The 20,095-nt window shown below is 52.1% G+C and overlaps 1 protein-coding gene across 1 annotated transcript in view; it reads left to right on the forward strand.

Moving 5' to 3' along the window:
* The first annotated feature begins 1,411 nt into the window (after window positions 1–1,411).
* DLGAP4 (DLG associated protein 4) overlaps window positions 1,412–20,095 on the forward strand; it is an 85,568-nt gene continuing 66,884 nt past the window's right edge. The window contains exons 1-4 of the mRNA XM_065921938.1: window positions 1,412–2,425; window positions 5,648–5,889; window positions 8,347–8,461; window positions 13,838–14,078. Of these exons, the coding sequence (XP_065778010.1) occupies window positions 1,427–2,425; window positions 5,648–5,889; window positions 8,347–8,461; window positions 13,838–14,078 (1,597 nt within the window). The 5' untranslated portion in view covers window positions 1,412–1,426. The remainder of the gene's footprint in view (window positions 2,426–5,647; window positions 5,890–8,346; window positions 8,462–13,837; window positions 14,079–20,095) is intronic.

Below are 20,095 nucleotides of genomic sequence, written 5' to 3' on the forward strand. Positions count from 1 at the left end.
CAAGAGGGATCTGGGGGTGGTTTTGCGTTTGCCTGAAACTGTCTTCAAGAAGAGGTTTGCCCAGAGGGAGCTGCTGCTGACTGGAGTGGAGGAGGATACTTGACTGTCTGGGATACTGATGGGGTGGCTGAAGTCTGAGTTACTTACTTCACTTTGGCTAGAATTGCTTCTCCCAGCCTCAGTTTCCCCATTTGTAAAATGGGGATAATGGTCCTTCACCTCATGTGGTTGCTGTAATGAAGATAAAGATGCTAATCAGCAGAGTTCCTCTCCAGGCTGGGGGTAAAGGCTCTGACAAGTCGCCTGGTAGAAGCAGAGATGCTCCCTGGTGGGGGGCGGTGGGGGAGGGGCTCTTCAATCACAAGGACCTTCATTAAAGTGCTCTGAACTTCAGGAGTGGGCTCCCTTAGGCTTCTAGAGGCAAGGAGAGGCTCTGGCAGAGAACAGGGAGAATTCCAGCTGGTGGACTCTGCACAAGTCTCAGGCTTAGAAAGGCTTGAGGCACCATTGGTCATGAAAATGGCCAAGTCCAAGTGTGGCAGGCCTGCTTCCAGGACCAGCACAGATCTTCTCATGGTGGTCTACACTGTCAGTGGGACCAGCCCTAAGGATGAGAGGTGGCTATTTGGGGGGCATGTGGAGTGAGCATGCGTGTATGGGGCTCCTTGCAGTGAGGAACAGTCATGCGGCCTTGGAATCTGGAGGAGACCCTGGTGGCTCAGTGCTAAAGAATCTGCTTGCAATGCAGGAGACCTGGGTTTGATCCCTGGGTCAGGAAGACCCCATGGAGAAGGGAATGGCTACCCACTCCAGTATTCTTGCCTGGAAAATTCCATGGACAGAGGAGCCTGGCAGGCTACAGCCCATGGGGTCACAAAGAGTCAGACACGACTGAGTGACTAACACATACAAGAAGTCTGAGTTTGAACCTGGCTTTCCAGTTTATTGTGAAAATATATTCATCAAGGTAGGAAAGCAGAATATATTTTAACAGTTTGCTAGCCTGAACTGTTGCTTTTATTTACATATATGGTGAGTGGGTCTCCATTTTACCCTTTTTTTTTTTAATGCTATCATTTGTATTTGGAATAAAAAAAATGATATAAATGAACTTTAAAAAATTAGTTGTGTTTCCATATAAATTTTAGAATAAGCTTGTCAATGAAGAATATATATATAATGTTTTTTGACTGTGCTGGGTTTTCATTGTCCATTTTACTCTTGATCTCAATGCACAATGCTAAGGGCAGGCCAGGAGTCTTCAGAAATCCTCCCACCCTTGAGATCTGTGGGGGGTCTAGGCTAGCCTTCCCCTCTGAATCCAGCTGACGCCTGTCTATATTCTCTCCCCAGGTCAGCTGCTGCCCGGGAGAGGCGACCCGGGCGCCCTGCTAGGGCGACGGCCCCTGCCCCGAGGGCCGGGATCATGAAAGGCCTCGGTGACAGCCGCCCCCGCCACCTCTCTGACAGCCTGGACCCACCACACGAGCCCCTGTTCACCGGGCCTGACCGCAACCCCTACCTGCTATCGCCCACGGAGGCCTTTGCCCGCGAGGCCCGCTTCCCCGGGCAGAATGCCCTGCCAGGGGATGGCCTCTTCCCGCTCAACAACCAGCTGCCACCGCCGAGCAGCACCTTCCCCCGAATCCACTACAACTCCCACTTCGAGGTGCCAGAGGAGAGCCCCTTCCCCAGCCACGCCCAGGCCACCAAGATCAATCGGCTGCCTGCCAACCTACTGGACCAGTTTGAGAAGCAGCTGCCCATCCATCGCGATGGTTTTAGCACGCTCCAGTTCCCTCGTGGGGAGGCCAAGGCCCGGGGCGAGAGTCCTGGCCGCATTCGCCACCTGGTCCATTCTGTCCAACGGCTCTTCTTCACCAAGGCGCCCTCCCTGGAGGGCACGGCAGGCAAGGTCGGTGGCAATGGTGGCAAGAAAGGTGGCCTGGAGGACGGCAAGGGCCGGAGGGCCAAGAGCAAGGAGCGGGCCAAGGCCGGGGAACCCAAGCGGCGCAGCCGCTCCAACATCTCGGGCTGGTGGAGCTCCGATGACAACTTGGATGGCGAAGGTGGCGCTTTCCGCAGCAGCGGCCCGGCCTCGGGACTGATGACGCTCGGCCGCCAGGCGGAACGCAGCCAGCCCCGCTATTTCATGCACGCCTACAACACCATCAGCGGGCATATGCTCAAAGCCGCCAAGAACAACACCACCGAGCTGACCGCCCCGCCACCCCCGCCCGCACCCCCGGCCACCTGCCCCAGCCTTGGGGTAGGCACCGACACCAACTATGTCAAGCGGGGCTCCTGGTCCACTCTGACCCTCAGCCACGCCCACGAGGTCTGCCAGAAGACCTCGGCCACCTTGGATAAGAGCCTGCTAAAGTCCAAGTCGTGCCACCAGGGTCTCGCCTACCATTACCTGCAGGTGGGTCCCTGCCAAGGTCGGGGGTGCGGTGAGGGCTTGTGGGGAAGGCACCAATTTGAGACTCAGCTGTACCACAGGTTGACTTGGAAAGATGTTTCACTCAGGCCTCTGTTTACTCACCTAGGAATTGGGTGATGGGTGGTATCTTGCTAATAAGAAGATTCTTTCCATTGGTCATGTGCTCAAGAGCCATTGATTAAGACCCTTCTGAGGCCAGCCCTGAATAGGGACTAGATTTATTTATTTTTATTTTTGGCTGTGCTGGGTTTTCATGGCTACACATGGGCTTACTCTAGTTGCAGCGAGCAGGGGCTACTCTTCATTTGGTGCATGGGCTTCTCATTGCGATGGTTTCCCTTGTTGCAGATCATGGGCTCTAGGACACGGGCTTCAGTAGTTGTGGCATCTGGGCTTTAGTTGCTCCATGGCATGTGGGATCTTTCTGGACCAGGGATGAAACCTTCGTCCCCTGCGTTGGCAGGCGGACTCCTAACCACAGAACCACCAGGGAAGCCCACATCTCCCTGTGCTTGAGAAGAAAAATCTGAAAGCTGTGCCATCTATCCCCTCCGAGAACCAATTGCATGGCATTCTGGTGCCAACCTCCTACCTGGTACTGCCACCAGACTGGGGGCTCCTTGAGGACAGGGACCATATCTGGTGCCATTCTGTGTCCCCAAGGCCCAAGACAGAGTCTGTCATAGAGGAAGTGCTCAAGAAACATGAGAGGAGAGAGGGGTAGATGAGCAGATGAGCACTTAAGTGAAGAGATCAAAAAATAAACAAGACCTATTCCCGATTATCAGGATGCTAGGAGGAAAAAAGGGGCTTCCCAGATGGCTCAGCGGTAAAGAATTTGCCTGCCAGTGCAGGAGATGCAGGAGATGTGGGTTCGCTCTCTGGGTCAGGAAGATCCCCTGGAGGAGGAAATAGCAACCCATGGACAGAGTAGCCTGGCAGGCTACAGTCCATAGGGTCACAAGAGTCAGACATGACTGAGCAACTGAGCATGCACGCTGGAGAAAAAGACAAACGAACAGACAGTCCTCTCAGGAAGAGCAGAATGTGATGAAGATGAGCAGGGAGCTGCAGGAGCCCAGAGGCCCTAAGTCCTTTTGGAGGACTAGCTTTTTTCTTTGACACTAGAGTTTATTGAGGCACTTATTATGCATCAAGGTCCCACTGCTGAAAAGTGGCAGAAGGCTCAGAGACGTCTCTGCTGCTACACATGCACTGGGCCTCTCAAGGGCAGGGTGAGTGGCTGTGAACTGGGTGGCTCCCAGCGCCACAGGCCAAGCTGTGGGTGAGAATGACAGGAAGTAGATTCTCTGTTCACTAGATGGGAGGGGCTACTTCAGTAGGTAGCGTGTGCCTCATCCCAGAGGGCAGGTCAGCACAGGCCTGGCCAGCCCTTGGGAACACATTAGATGCATTTTGAACCAGATGAACATCAAAGTCTGACAGATCCCTGCATTCTTGTCATGCTATATAAATTTCCAAAGTCAGTGAGACTATGGAGGGGAAAGACTCTTTTTGTTTTTCCAAAGGAAGGAAATGAAATCTAGGTGATATTTTATATATTTAAGGCTTTTGTGGCTCTCAGTCTACCTTCCTTAGTTTAGAAATATAGGAGAGGGTGGCGTGCAACCTAGCTCCCTCTTAGATGATGTAGTTTAGTCTGATCATGTGAAAATGCTTCAGAAACACCATGAAAAAGTGGCCCTGCAGGCGCTGGGGTGTTGCCAACTGCTTGCTCCACAGGAATTAGGTGGGTAAGAGCTGGGGAAGCAACAGGTGTTGAGCAGGGGTATACCAAGCCACCTTCCCAAGGGACGGGTGGAGGAAGAGAGGGTGGACTAGCCAATGGTTTGGGGTGGAATGTGCAGAACAATCAGCTGGGGAGAAGGCGTTAATGAGAAGTCTGCAGGGGGGACCTGGGCCCAGGCAGGGACCTTCCCTCAGCCAGGAATCAGCCACCAGCAATGCAGGGACCAAGAAGAATGTGGACTCTGCAGGCATGGTGATTTGGGGAATGTGTGCATTTGTGGGTGTGGGCAAGAATCGGTGTGCTGTGTGCACTGAGAAACACGTGTGCCTGGGTGTCCACGGTGACGTATAGACCCAGTGAGAGTGTGTGCTCTGTGTGTGTTGAAGACACAGTGAAGTGGGGGCAAGTTGAGGTGGGTCCAAGGTGCACTGTTGGCTAGTGTGCGCGTGAGAAGGCATGTAAGCTCTGTGTTCACATCATGTACTCACTGAGGGGTGGACACACCTTGAAGTGGCTGGGTGTGTCCTTGGGGAGATGGGAGTGGGGGTTATGCCTGCTGTCTGAGGTGAGTGTACATGGCATGATGTGTTCACCCTGTGCTGGGGCTGAGGTACAGGCGTACTCCATCACACGGTGACCATCCACTGTCGTGGACAGGTCAGTGGGTATCAGATGAACGAGGGCGCAGACTCTATGTGCTGCCTGGAGCAGCCGGCGGATCCTGGCCTCAGAGGGCAGGAGAGGTCCCTCAGTTGGTTTGCCATTGTGACCACTGGGGTCAGGGCTGCCCTCATAGCCGCAACCTCACTTGCCCTTATCACAGCTCCCTTCCACTGATGGGGTCCCTGGGGTTCAGATGGGAACACTGAGCCCTTTTTCCATCTCACCACATGGCTGCCCAACCCAGGAAAACCCTCTGCTCTTAGTACCTCAGTTCACCCACCTATGGGGTGAGGAATATTGGTTGGCCCGATTCCTCATCCCCATCCTGCAGGTGAGGTCCTCTGGCTTGTCCTCTCCCGCCCCAAGGTCTGGGGACCTCATTCAGGCCTGCGGCTCTCATCTGTGTAGTGAGATCATGAGCCATCCACTGAGTTTGTGGGGGAAGTGATAGGAAGGTAACGGGGTGCTCACCACTGTAGCTGGGGTGGAAGCCATTGTGAACATTCTGTCTGGGTGGTTTTGCTGGGGCACCCAGCCTGGGTGGGGTGGGGGAAACCTAAGGTGGGGGAAGGCCACATAGTGAAACTTCCCAGGATGTCCTTCGACGGTAAGGCCGAATTCTCCAGGATGGGAGAGCGAGGGAGCTTTACGGTCTTGGGGATGGGGGTTCTATCCCGCAGTTCATTCCCCAGGTGATGAGTCCGATCGTGGGTGGCCGGTGGCGCTCTGGGGGTGTGCGCTGCCCACCCGCAACCCCCGAGCCACCTTCGCTGAAAGCGGTCCATCCCCAGGTGCCCGGCGGCGGCGGCGAGTGGACCACCTCGCTGTTGTCCCCGCGCGAGGCAGACGCCACGGCCGAGGGCCCCATCCCGTGCCGGCGAATGCGCAGCGGCAGCTACATCAAAGCCATGGGCGACGAGGACAGTGACGAGTCCGGCGGCAGCCCCAAGCCCTCCCCCAAGACGGCGGCGCGGCGCCAGAGCTACCTGAGGGCCACTCAGCAGTCTCTGGGAGAGCAGAGCAATCCCCGCAGGTGAGCGCACAGCCCCGGCCCCTAGAGTCGCGCCCACAAGCCAGCCCGGTCCCCGTCCCTGGGAGCCCCGCACCTGAAGCCTTGGCCACACTGAGTTCAGATCCCTAAAAGGACCACGCCCTTAAAGTGAGCCACGCCCCCAGGCTATCCCCGCCCCCGCTGGGCCCCGCCCACTTGTGAGCTAGCCTCTGGGAAAGCCTCGTTACCTGCTTGCAACCCGGCTCCAAGCCTCGCCTTCCAGGTGAGCCCCTCACAGGTACTCCACACCCCTGATAACCTCGCCTTCCTCTTCTTCGGCCGCCGGCTGCTGGAAAAGCGCAGCCCCACAGATGAATCCTGCCCTCCAGCTTCAGGTCCCCTAGATGAACCCTCCTTCAGGTTTAGACCCCCTCCTGAGATCTTCCTCCTTAGGTGAGTTGACTCCAAAAAGCCCCACCATTTGGTGAACTACCCCACTACCCGCCGCACCGCCCCCCGCCCAGTTAAGTCCTGGCGACAGGTGAGCCTTATGCTCAGATAAAGTGTAAGGGGAGTCTCTCTAGAGAGACTGGCCCAGGAGGAGCCTGCCCAGAGGAGCCATACCCCCAGGTGGTTTCCAGTCCCACAGGGGAACTGCCCCAGGGGGCCCTCTTCTCCTGGCTAGAAGAACCCTGCCCTTTGGGGGATTAGGGAGAATCCAGAAGTCAAAGGGGGAGATACACAGCCTTCACTTGTCCATTACCTCGCCTGGAATTCCTGGAATGGGGCCCAAACCTATTGTTTTAAGGCTTGGAAGAGTTAGTGAAAGTGTGAAGAATGAAATGCACTCATACAGAAAGCAATAATTAACATGTTAGATAGAGAGTGAGCTTGCACGTGCAGAAGTCACCGTGGGGATTAGAACAGAAGAGAATGAGTAGAAAACAGGTGAAAGTTGGTGCAGGTGATTCAGAACCCACTGAAGAAGAGATACAAGTCAGAAGCAGACAAAAGACTTGGAAGAGTTAAAGGAAACAAGGTTAGTGCTAGTTCTTCAGTTCCTGGGGGCAACAGCCAAGGCTTCACGGAGAAGGTAGGCTGGGAGGACTACAGCCGTGGGAAGAGAGCAGAGGAGGTGACAGGAGCACTGAGGCAGGGAGTCTCCTTGGCCAGGACAGAAGGCAGGGGATGGCCTGCAGGTGGGAATTCAGGACACCATGGGCTGTTTCTAGGTCTCACCCTCTCTGAGCCTTTTTCCCTAGCTTTAAGTAAAGGGGGCTGAGCTGGATGATCTCTAAGATCCCTTCTGGTCCTGACCTCCTATAATTCTTAAATGATCTGTGGGCGTGGAGGTGGGAAAGGTGGGCAGGACCAGGGTGCAGGCCTTGAATGAGAGAGAATTGATAATAGTAGTACAGGCCTAATTCAAACCACGGTGATACAGAGAATATCGCAATAAAGTGAGTCACATGAATTTTTTTGTTTCCCAGTGCATGCAAAAGCTATGTTTACATTCTAGTCTATTAAGTGTGCCATAGCATTATGTCTTTTAAAAGGTACATACCTTAATTTTAAAATGCTTTATTACTGAAAAATGCTAAGCATCACCTGACAACTCAGGGTTGCCACAAACCTTCAATTTGTAAAAAAAAAAAAGAAAAATTCTGCAAAGCACAGTAGGGGAATTGCAATAAAAGGAGTATGCCTGTAGTAACAGTAATGGGGGCCATCTGTTAGCACTTGCTGCTCTCTGGGCTCTATGCCTGCCCAAGTGCCCTTTAATCTGCATCTCTGAAACCTCCCCACAGCCCGAGCAGACAAGCATGGTGACACCCCCACTTAAAGGTAAGGAAACTGAGACTTATGGGGTGACAACTTACCCAAGGTCACCCCAGGAAGAGCCTGGGTCCCAATCCAAGTTTGTCTATATCAAGAGCTGAGCTGTTGGCAGCTTGGACCTTATTTTGAAAGCAGAAGAGCAGAGGAGGCCCGTGGTCAGATAGTTCTGAGAAAGACTGAAACACCAAGACTGTGGGGGAAAAGTGATGAGTCTTCAGGAGCCTGGAGGAGGCTACCTGGACATTGTGTCAAAACTGATGACCTTTGGGCAACCCTGGCTGGAGGTCAAGGCTTGTGGGCCTTAGTCTCCTCTGTCTAGCCCCTAGAATTGCCCCAGGCCTGCAGAGGAAGGCGCTGTAGAATTGAGCTGGTGTGGAGTGCCTCTGGTTTGAAACAGTCAAAAGCGAGCTTGTGCTGCCACCTCGTGACTGCAGTGGACATGACAGGTGAAGGCTGCCTGCACCCACGAGACTCACAAGGCCTCCAAAAGCTAGGAGGTCTCCCCCTTGCTCATCACCCCTCATACTACCCAGGCTGGCAATGACTTCCATTTTCCCCTCTACCACTGGATGACCTAGGCTGGTTTTCCCGCCTCTGGGCCTCAGTTTTCAGACTGAACAAAGAGGAGACTGAGCCCCATCTGCTCCCCATCCCCTCCAGGAGTCTAGACCGCCTGGATTCCGTGGACATGTTGCTGCCCTCCAAGTGTCCGAGCTGGGAGGAGGACTACAACCCCGTCAGCGACAGCCTCAATGACTCCAGCTGCATCAGCCAGGTGAGGGCAGTGGGCAGCCAGAAGGCCGGTGGGCTGGAGAGAGCCCCGACTCCCACCCAGGAAAAGGACCAACGTCCAGGTCCAGCCTCTGCTGAGTGGTCCCTGAATGTCTGCCCTGTGCTTCTATTCAGTCTTTGTTCCTGAAGCTGTCTGTGCGTGTCTCTTCCCCACCGACCGTCTAGGGCCTGGAGAGCAGCCCCAGGGCCCGACACTGATGGCCTGAGCTGTGGGCCCAGAGGGAGGGGTCGCACTACTGCTGTCCACCCAGAAGCCCTAAGGATGTGGGACTGGAGGCCTGGCTTTGAGCCCCAGTCTTGTCACTGACTGTGTAAACCCAAACACAATGTACTCAGCACAGGGTAGCTACCTTGATGGTTCGTGCTGCCATCTTGCTGTGTGACTTCCAGCAAGTTGCTTCTCCACTTTGGACCTCCATGTCCCCCACCTGCTCGGTGGACAGTTGGGCTTCCAGGACCCGACCAGTTCTGCCACTAAGAGTGGTAAGCACGCTGTGCTGTACTGTTAATTCTCTCAACCATCAGCTCCTGGATCCCTCACCACCACCCCAGAGGGTCCTTATCCATATCCCCATTTCACAGATGAGGAAACTGAGGCCCAGATAGGTAGGGTCACACAGGGAGGAGCAGGCACAACTGGGCAGAGATGGGCTGTCAGACCCAGACCTGGACCTCAGTCCCTACTGTGTTGTGCACAGTACTTTACCATTTGCAAAGAGATAGCCAGGCAAGGCTCAAGGGCTCCCTCCATAGTGTGAATGGGGGGACGAAGCCCAGAGAGGGCAGACACCTGCCAGTGGTAGCACAGTGAGGCAGCAGAGACAGTCAGGTGCAGACCCAGCTGCCTCTCTACGCAGGAACAGGCCCCAGGTCCCACTGTGTGCAGCCCCACTGCCTGGGCTAATGGACTGCTTTGAACTTTTGGACACCAGATCCCCACCACACTGTTATTCCTAGCCTGGCCAAGCTCTCCCCAGCCACCCCCCTCAGGACTGTCATTCCCAGACTCCACAGAAACCAACTTCAGAAGCGGGGAGAGGTAGAGCCCCCCGACCCCAGCCGGGGGACCCTCTGCCCCTCCCATCCTCCAGGCCCCACCAAGTCTCATCTGAACAGCTGTGCTGGCCTCCATGCCTGTCACCTCCAACCTATTCACGGCGGCTAGAGGGAGCTAGCAAAAGGCAGAAGTCAGATCACATCACCTGCTCCGAACCCTCCCATAGCTCCAGCCTCACCCCAGGAAAGCCAGACCCGCGAGGCCTGGCCTCCCTCTCAGACGTGATCTCTGACATATTCTGTCACCGGCCCTGCTCCTGCCACACCGGCCTCCTTTTGCTCCTCACATCCCTCATTCCTGCCCCAGCCTCCCTGCGCTTGTTCCTCCCAGGAGCACTCTTCTCTCAGTTCTTCGCACAGCTGGTTCCTCTCTGTGATCCAGGTCTTGGCTCAAATGTCACCTCTGAGGGACCTGCACCATCACTTCCCACCTCAGGGGGTCCCCAGGGCCCTGTTCCCTTACCTCGCTTCATTTTCTCAACAGCACTTCTCACTCTCAGGAATTGTATCTGTTTGCTTATTTACCTGGTGTCTGTCTCACCCCCCGGGAGCTCCCGGCAGACGGGGACCTTGCTGTCTTGTCCCCCCCAGTGTCCCAGGCAGGTGGCACAGAGCATGAAGGTGTTTGCTGAATGAACAGTGCCCTTCCCTGTCTGTCCCATCCTGTCTGTCCTCTCACCCCTCAGCTGTCTTGTCTGTGTCCCTCTGTTTTTCTCTGTTCTCATTCACATTTTTCTCTGATTCTCTCCAGTGTGTCTCATCTCCATGTTTCTCTCTGGGTCTGTCTGTCTGTCTCACATGCACCCTCTCCACCCCCAGCCTGGCCCTGGCACTGGAATCACACTTTTGTCCTTTGGCTACACAAAAAGGTACATGGAATCAGCCAGGCTGGGGACCCCAGCCAGTCTCTCCCACTACCCCCTGCCCAGCCCCAGTTCTCTTTTGGCCCAGAGTTCTCTGAGCCTCCAAACCCTCACCCCGTGAAGCTTGAGTGACCTGAGCCACATATGCAGCCTCAAAATCAGAGATGTCTGATTCTGTCTGTATCTCCGAGCCTCAGTTCCTACCAGGAGAAGCTCCCCTCCCACCAGGCACTGGACTGGGTAAGCCCTGACCAGGGAAGAGAAGCATCCAGGTTCTGCCCCTAATCTATAGATCCTGGGAGGCTACCTGCCCAGCTGAGAGGCAGCAGACAGGACATCCATGGTCCCAGGAGAAACACTTAATAAACCCAGTCCCAGGAGTGAGCTTCCTATCCCTGGAGGAAACCAAAATCTCCTAGTAACTCAGCCCCAGCCAGTCTGGGGAGGAGGTTAGACCAGCCCCAAGTTCTCTTGTAGTCGAGCCTGAAGACCCCACCCAGTCCCCAGCCTCGGTCTCCCCATAACCCTCCCCATCTCTTTCCTGCAGATGTTTGGACAGGCCTCCCTGATCCCCCAGTTGTTTGGCCACGAACAGCAGGTCAGTATGTTTGCCATTCTCTTGCCGCCCCATCCCAGAGTCCGGAGCTGGGCCTTGGCACCTCAGTGTCCTGGCCCCTAACCCGGACAGGTGCAAGCAAGCTAGCACCAGGAAAACCTCCTCCAAGGAGGATGGATTGGGGCTCATGTTGGCACCTGGACCTTTCACTCCCTGGCCCTGTCACTTCACTTCTCTGGGCCTCAGTTTCCTCTTCTCAAAAATGGAAAAGAATGAGTTAGGTTCTATGGAAGAGGCAAGAATAGCCCCAGGACATTAGGACAGCATTGTAAATCAACTCTAGTTTTAAGAAAAGAGTAACCCTAGGATAAGGGAAGGCATATCCTGAGATCTTCTAGCCCCCTCCTTGTCTTCTCTCCCAAAGCCTGGGAAAGGCCAGGCAAGACTGTTCTATTTGGACAGATCAGGGGCTGGGGACACTGGCCTCCACGTTCCAGGCCCCAGATCCTCTGACTTATCACTTTTTTTGGGTTCCATCAAGATCTTTAAGGATGTTAGGGTTCTGGAGTGAATGCAGAGACTTTTCAAGTTTACCAAAGTTGGTGAAGATGATGCTGGTATTGGCACTGTCTGCCTATCCTAAGGGTGCCCCCTCCCACGCATACCCATCCTACCTCCGGAAGTGGTCCTTTCCTCCCCCCACCCCCCAGCTCCAGCCCCAAGGCCACATGGCCTACATGGTAGAACTAGGACTGACCCTACATCTCCTGATTCCAGCCGTGGATGCCTCATGCACCTCCCACCCTCATTTCAGAGTTCCTCTTGGTCACACTGATGCAGAGGGTCTTTGGGGAGCCCACAGTGGGCCAGGTGATCTCTTCCTTCCTTCAACAGCCTTGTGATAAGGATGTGATGTTTCACAGATAAAACCTCCAGGGGAGGTTCCCTACACACAGTGTGCCCTCAGTGGTACACATACCAACAGCACTAACCAGCTGGCCTCTCCCCGAGAGCTTGGAAGTGTCTTAACCAACACTCACAAATCCTTGCAATCACCCCACAGAGCTGCCTGTAATAACAGGTACAGGTTATCGGGTACTGATATTCCCCCCACCCCGACACTCTTCAAAACATGTGATATGAATTATCTCATTTAATCTTGACCACCATCCTGTGAAATCTGGTCCCTAATTAGCCCCCATTTTATAGATGGGGAAACTGAGGCACAGAGTGGTTCAGTGACTCGCTCACATTCATATTGTGAGCAAATGATGGACCTGGCAGTGAAACTCTGGCTGTCTAGCTCCCCAGCTGGGCCATTACCATGCAGTCCTGAAGCAAGACCTCATTGCCTTTTGAAAATCACAAGGGCCTCTCAGTATACCTCCCTCAGGTTTCAACTCTGGAGGATAAACACCTGTCTCTTTAATACCCCCTCCAGGTGATTTCTGGGATATGTTACAGGGCCTACATGTTAATTTATCAGTGCTGTCTGATAGAACCTGGTGATAATTAGAAATGTTCTATCATCCATGCTGTCCAATAAAGGTAGCATGAGCAAGTGCAATGTGGCTAGTATAATTAAGGAACTGAATTTTTTTTAATTATATTTCACTTGAACCTAAATAGCCACACACAGTTAGTTGCTACCATATCGAACAGAGCAAATTTAGACCTTCCCAAACATATACTATAAATTGGGTGATGAATCTCTGGCCACTTTATCTGGTGCAGGACCTGAAAAGTTCACAGGCGTTCCACTTCATTTAGAGGAGGAAACACTAGTCTAAAGGGTAGTGCTGGCCTGAGGTCACACAGCAGGTCCAGGGCAGAGCTGGCCCCAGGCCCAGCCTCGTCTTTTCCTCCACGTGGTGCTCAGTCAACTTTTGCCCTGCCGTCTAGCCCAGGTGTCTCCCAAGACCCCCACCCAGTGTCCATCTTTGGCCGACTCACTCCTCAGCTCATACTTTGTGATCCCCAGGTACCAAGATGGCCTAGACCTGGGTCAGACAGACCCTTCCAGAACTCTTGGAGGGTATATGTATGGTGAGGCCCCTCTATGCTCACAACTCCAGCTGCAGATTTGTAGGATCTTGAATGAATTTCTCTAGAGGGACACTTTGAAAGCATCCAGATGAGGTTGAGCTAAATGTGAGATGGCAAATAGCACATATACCACCATTCTCCATACTGCCCATGGCAGACATCACTAATTGATCCTCACTGCCACTACCCTCATTCCCGTATTATTTTCTCTCACCAGACTATTGCATCGCTTCGTCTCTGGCCTCTGCCTCCATTCCACACCCTCTATCCAACACCCATTCTGTATCCCAGGGCTAGATTAATCTTCCTTAAATACACATTTGAAGTATTGATTCTGCTACTTCCTCACTGAGCGCACCTGGCAAGTATCTTCCCCTCAGTCGCCTTCAGTTTCTTTGCTTATAAAAATGAAGGAATTGGACCATAAGATGGTAAATGTCTAGCACATCTAGTGCCACCTCCTCATTCCAATCATCAAGGCAAACATTACTAATTGAGTATAGCCTTCTTTCTGGTTGACTTCAGATGTAACCTCAAAATCTATTAGTTAATCAGTCTGAACACACAAGATATAACCTAGTTAACATCCTAGAAAGTATATTGAACAGTTTCTCCTTCATCTTAGAGATGGGAAAATTGAGGCCCAGAGAGGTGAGAGGGGCTGTCTATTTCTTAAGGGCTCCCTCTGCCCATTCTATGCCCCGAGTGAGATGGGAGCAGGAAGATGGGCTGAGTTGCAGCACCAGACTCCAGCTCTGCAGCTGAACCGACCACCAAGCCCCCCCATCCCTCCAGAATGGGCGGAGATGGCCCCTGATGCCTGCTTTTGCCCGGACAGGTCCGGGAGGCAGATCTGAGCGACCAGTACGAGGCGGCCTGCGAGTCGGCCTGCAGTGAAGCGGAGTCGACTGCGGCTGAGGCTCTAGACTTGCCGCTGCCCAGCTACTTCCGCTCCCGCAGCCACAGCTACTTGCGCGCCATCCAGGCGGGCTGCTCGCAGGAGGAGGACAGTGTTTCCCTGCAGTCCCTTTCCCCACCGCCCAGCACCGGCAGCCTCAGCAATAGTCGTACGCTTCCGAGTGAGTACCGAGGTGGGGCGGGACTTGTTCGTTTGTTTTGCCAGGGGGGCCCTTAGGACCGTGCCTGGTGGACTGCAGATGGAAAGGAATCCATAGTGGGCAAGCCAGGAGTGGAGGGGTGGCTAGGCAAAGCAGGAGCCCTTGGGGCTGAACTTCCCACCAATTGGTAAACTGGAGCTCAAACGGGGCGTGGGGGAGGGGGTCACAGAGCGAGATGTCAACACCGGGAGTGGGGTGAAGGGGTCTAGCTTGTGAGATACATGGTGGCCCCTGGGTCTCTAAACCCTGACTCAGAGCAACCTCCTGCTGGCAGGCAGGGCTCACTGAAGCCCTCCTTACCTGTTTGGATTAGTTCAGGTAGGCAAACCTGTGGGGAGGGTGGGACCCTGCAGGGAAGAGAATGGATTGCAATTTTGCATTGAGCCGTCTCAAAGGGGTGAGTTTGCAGGTGTCTCTCATTCACAATCAGAGACACCCTGTCTTTCCTGATACCTGTTCTGAGTTCTCTGACGATAACCCAGGGATGATCAGAGAAAGGGGGGACCCTCTCTCCCAGAGCAAGCCATGATATCAAGACCCAGGAAAATCATAGCACAGTTTCTGGCTTAGTAGACAGAACTTTGATCTCACTCAGGCCAGCAACTCTTCCTCCCCGAGCTTCAGTTTCCCCATCTATAAATTGAAGCATAAACCAGACCCCAGAGAGCTCTCCCGCAGATGAAGTAAGTCTGTGCCTGGGGAGGCTTAGGTGGGTGGGGCCTTGCCTGCGGTAGGAGCTGACAAATGTAGTTGTTGTTACTGATTCTCAGTCTTGACTCAGAGCCTCCTGACAATCAAAGGCATTTGGGGTTGGATTACTGTAGGACAAGACACTTGTTTCAAGTGCTCAGTTGGTGTTTGATGTGAACAAATGAGCCTGAATTTCAAGGAATTCTATACACAAGAAAGCAGCTTGTTGACTGGAATGAACTTGGCTGGGGACAGAGCAAGAAACCACTTTGTTTCACTATTGCCTTTCCAATCATGGGTGATATCTGGGCGGGTTCCTGAGCTTTTCCTATCACTTTTAGACATTAAGGATCAGTCTCATTTTCAGATTTCGAGAGTTTCTGGCCTCATTTCAAAACACCAGGCTCATCCACTTCAGACCTCATGCACCTGGCAGCTAGGGCTTGACTGGGCTGGAAAGCCCACAGTGGGGAGCTGAGCATGGTGGTCAGTGTCTCTTGGGTTCCTTGTTCACCAGTGGCCATTGCTGGTTCCTCCAGTGGGAGGGCAAGGTCACTAATGCAGGGGTCGTCTAGCATCAGGACTTTTCTATGAGACAGACGCCACTTGCAGCTCTTTCTCTTAGGTGATGCTTTTGGAGTTTCTTCTGTCCCGAAGGCCCTCATGATGCCTCCCCTCCTGGCCTGGGCAATCCCCCTCCAGGCCACTGCTGCTTATTGCCTCTCAGCTTTTCCATCCAGTGGTCCCTCTCCTCCCCACTCAGCCTTTTTTTTTTGCCAGGGAACCTGCCCCTGCTAGGCAGGCTTCTTGGACAGACTCCTCTGAAGACAACTCCAGCCCCACTGTCTCCCTCAGCTTGACTTAACCTATATGACAATGGGGCCTGTGCCTTGCAGAACTCTGAGTACAGGGAGGTTTGCTACACCCGTCCTTCTAGCTAACCCTGCCAGCCTCTCCATGATAGGAGTCTCAAGCAGGCATTGGGGTCCACATTGTTTGACCTCCAAATCCAGGGAGTCTCTCTGCCTGACTCTCCCAGACGCCCTATTCCAGTCCTCTAAGAGCCTTGGGTGAAGGATCAGATTCTCCACATCACCAGGCCCAAGGAAAATTCTCCCTCTTTTTTTTTTTTGTGGGGGTGGGAGTACACCATACAGCTTGCAGGATCTTCTTAGTTCTCCGACCAGGGATCAAACCCACGCCCCCTGCAGTGGAAGCACAGTCTTACCCACTGGACCACCAGCAAAGTCCTGTAAGGGAAGTTCTCTAAGCAGAAGGTGAGCCTGGGGAATCCAATAGCACCTCCAACGATTTTCTTCAAATAAACCCTCATTCACTAATCTCCCCCTACCTCATGCACTCATGAATGGGCTGAGGTTGGGTGATGGGCCACATGTCTCAGAACTGTTTGGAACCCTGTATTGGTCAACTATTGATACAACATTGCTGCATAACAACCAACCACAAATGAGGTGTAAAAAAAAAGTAACATTTATTTCTTTTGCGCACATTTGTGGTCAGCTGGAATGTACTCCACATGTTTTTCACCCTCTTCCCGGGACCAAAGTATCCTGGGATCAGTGGCTTTGGCAGGGCATGTTCTTCTTGTGGTGATGGCAGAAGCTCAGGAGAGCAAGCCTAACTACACAGGCACATTTCAAGGTCCCTGCTTGCATAATATCTACAAAAATCCTATTGGTTGAAGGGGGTCATATGACTAAGCTCAAAGACAAGGGATGGAGAAGTACCTTCCCACCTTTGTGTAAGAAACTGATTTATATGGTAAAGTGTGAGGATTGAGGAAGGGGTGAAGAATCAGGGTCAGTAACTCAATCTACTGTGGTCCACTTTCTTGGCCACATTTATTCCTGTCCCTCTTACAGAAAATAGCCTTATCCCAAAGATCCTGAAAAATCTCATTCAACCATAACATCAGGATGTCATGGTACACCTGAAATTAACACTGAAAATCAACTATCCTTCAGTAATAAATAAATATATTCTTAAGGAAGAAAAAAAGATCTCATGATCTGTGTCAGATCTGAATGTGGCTCCTCTTGATTGAGGAACCCAAAACCTAAAAAAAGAAAAAAAGATATCTACCTCCCACCTCCCAAACAACGAGTCCCCCCCACCACCCCCCCCACACACACAGCATGCATTGGTGAAATAGGGACAGGATGACTTGCAGGTCACATTCTTGTTCAGAAGGAGGGGGAAGGGGTTCAGAGACTTGCTGATCCATGGCCATTGTGAAGTCCCTCTTGGCAAATGTTGGGCAGATACTCTGGGAGAGGGAATATCTCTTGATGAGGCCCAAGGTCTGCTCCCTGGGGTTGATGCCCTAAGCCATGGTTTTCTATAGCTCTCCAGAAGTCCTTCCTCTTCCATTAGCCTTTTTTGGCCATGTCTAAAGAAAGCACTGGAGAATATGGGTCTTTGGGCAGTTGACGAACTGTTGTTGCCTGCTTCCTGCCTGAAGGAAGTTGTCTTTTTACACCTTGAATGGTCTCAGTCTCTTTAGCCTAAGCGATCATAGTTTTGGCCACACACCTCCCTCAAACACTTTATGGGTTTTCTATGTATTGTATTCCACTTAACTTCCATATTGCAAAAACTACACCATTAATTTTCGAGTTATGACAGTCTCTCTCTACTCAATTATGACTATTTTGGGTGCTTCTGTGGGGCCATGGTCTTAAACTTTCTGGAAACCCTTTTGAGCAGCTAAGAGCATCTACTAAACGGTACCTTATTATTTTCAAGTATTAATAAAAGATATTGTAACCATGCTCTTGATTGGATCTGGCCCACATGTTATATCTTAACTGGCCATGACCTTGGTTTGATCTTTGTCCCCGGGCTGCATATTAATTTGAGACTGATTTACTGGCTGGAGAAGCATTGACTGACTTATTTTTCAACTCAGCCAAGTTCTGAGTTCTCTGTATTCCCTCTAAACACTCAACACTCCCTATATCTTTTATTAATTCCACTCTTTCTTCTAAGTCCTTATCAAATTCAGCCCAGAGGCACCAGCTCTTACTTTCAACATTTACCTGGAAACCATCTTGCCCAAATCCATTGGTTCTCTTCAAGTTACTATAGATGGACAGCTTTACTAAGCATTTTGTCTCTGCATAGTGTGAGGTCACATTTTTTCCAGCCTCCAGTGACAGTTCACTGCATACCACTTGGTCCTGAAGACAGTGCTACATATTTTTATTTTTATTGCTCATACACCCCACTCTTGGTATCAATTTCTGTATATATCAACTATTATCACAATAATGCCATGGAACAAGCAAGCACATCTAATTTCAGCGGCACCCAATAATACACATTTGTTCTCATTCATGAGCTTTCGAGTCACCTGGTTTCGCTCCACATGTCCTATATCCTTCTCCTCCTGGGACGAAAGTGCACTTCTGGAATCAGTGCCCAAGCCACGCCATGTGCTTTCCATGGAGGTGCAGAAGTATAAGAGGGCTAAGCCCACTGTACAAGCACATTTCAAGTCTCCTGTGAACATCTGGTTGGTCAAAGCAAGTCACGTGAGCCCAAAGTCAAGGTTCAGGGAAATACACTCGACCTTTTGTGGGAGAAACTGCAGTTATGTAGCAAAGGGTGTGAACATAGGGAAGGGTTGAGGATTGAGGCCAAAAATTCAATCACAGCCCCTTCTGCACCTCCCATATGAATGATCCAGCATTTCTGGCTCTAAATGTAGGAAAGGTGGGGGTGGGGGAGGTGGGAGGGCTCCAATTATTCTCAGTTTGGGGACTTAAGCCCAAACCAAGATACTCAGGAAAGTATGAGAGGACTTCCCTGGCGTATGCAGAGGGCCTGGGTTCAATCCCTGGTCAGGGAACTAGATCCCACCTGCCAAAACTAAAGATCCGTGTTCTGCAACTAATATCCAGCACAGTCAAATTAATTAATTTAGTTAATGTATTTTTAAATTAAAAAGTATTGGTAGCAACATCTGACACCTTACCCAGACATGTGTGCACATATATACCTATTTGTGGACATATGTAAGATTCTAAACCCTTAGACCTCTAAGAAAACATATAAAAGCATATGCACATTGGTGTTCTCACATGTATGTGCACATATACACCTAATTGCTACATACAGTTGCACATGCTCTCACATATGTGCGTGTCTTCTTCAAGGCTCATGCCACCTCCACACCAGTGAGGAAATTGTGCCCCTACCAGATTGGAGCCACCAAAAACATTTCCCCCCTTCCACCGCTCTGTTTCCCCACTCAGCCCTCCATCCAGGTCTCCATAGTGACCACTACATTCTTGCTTCTCTCTACTCCAACCTCTGACTCCCTCATGCTCAGCAGGTAAACTCACCTGTCTTCCAAAGAAAACCAAAGTGACCAGATTTTCAGACCTCTGCCCAGAGCTGCAATTGTTTCCTTAGATACCTTAGTGCTGGGTTAGGAAAGATACTTAACTGTCATCTGTTGCAAGATTATCACGTCACACAATTTTTATTAGGCTTAGATCCTGTGCTGCCATCTGCCACAAACATGTCATAATAAATATATAATTCAATTATGTCTATGTTGTGAACAGCACCCTCTCCTATACGTGGCATCCTTAATCTGTGTACAACCTGTACCACCGTACATGGCAGTCTTGCCTGCCATCACCTCTCTCCTTACAGACACACCCTAACATGCACAGGCACACCCTCCCTCAGCCACTGTCTCCCTGCAGGGGTCTCCTGCTCAGAAGGCTGCCCCCTCTCCTCAGCATATGTCTCTAAGAAGTGAGCCCAACAAGGGCTCTTCTGAGTCCCCAAGTTGCTAAGGGGCGTGAAAGCTCTTTGTCACTGTCACATGGGCATATATGCTCTCAGGCCATTGGCCAGCAAGTAGGAGATGTGGGGGGCAATTATTGAGACAATGAGAGCCTGGCCGAGGTAGGCCCCTCCCCAGTGGCCATGGGCAAGGCATAGAGCTTCCCACCCACCCACCCACCCGCTAGGAACTGGCCAGTTTCCCAGCTGCCAGCGCTGCCTCCACAGACACCTCCTCTCTCCCTCCCCCTTTCTGACCCAGATTCCACATTCCGGAAATAGCTCTGGCAGGTGACTGGCAGGCAGGCGGGGGTCAGCCCCTACTGGGATGGTGGGGGAAGCAGCACATACACATTTAGGTACATACACATGCCCCTCCCCAGCCACAGGACCTGCCAGGAAGGCCCCTGGGTACCCCTTAGTCTGCCCCATCCTCCCTCCTCTTTCTCCACTTCTGAGAAAGAAAAGAA

The sequence above is a fragment of the Muntiacus reevesi genome, chromosome 2 (genome assembly GCF_963930625.1).
Source record: "Muntiacus reevesi chromosome 2, mMunRee1.1, whole genome shotgun sequence".
NCBI lineage: Eukaryota > Metazoa > Chordata > Mammalia > Artiodactyla > Cervidae > Muntiacus > Muntiacus reevesi.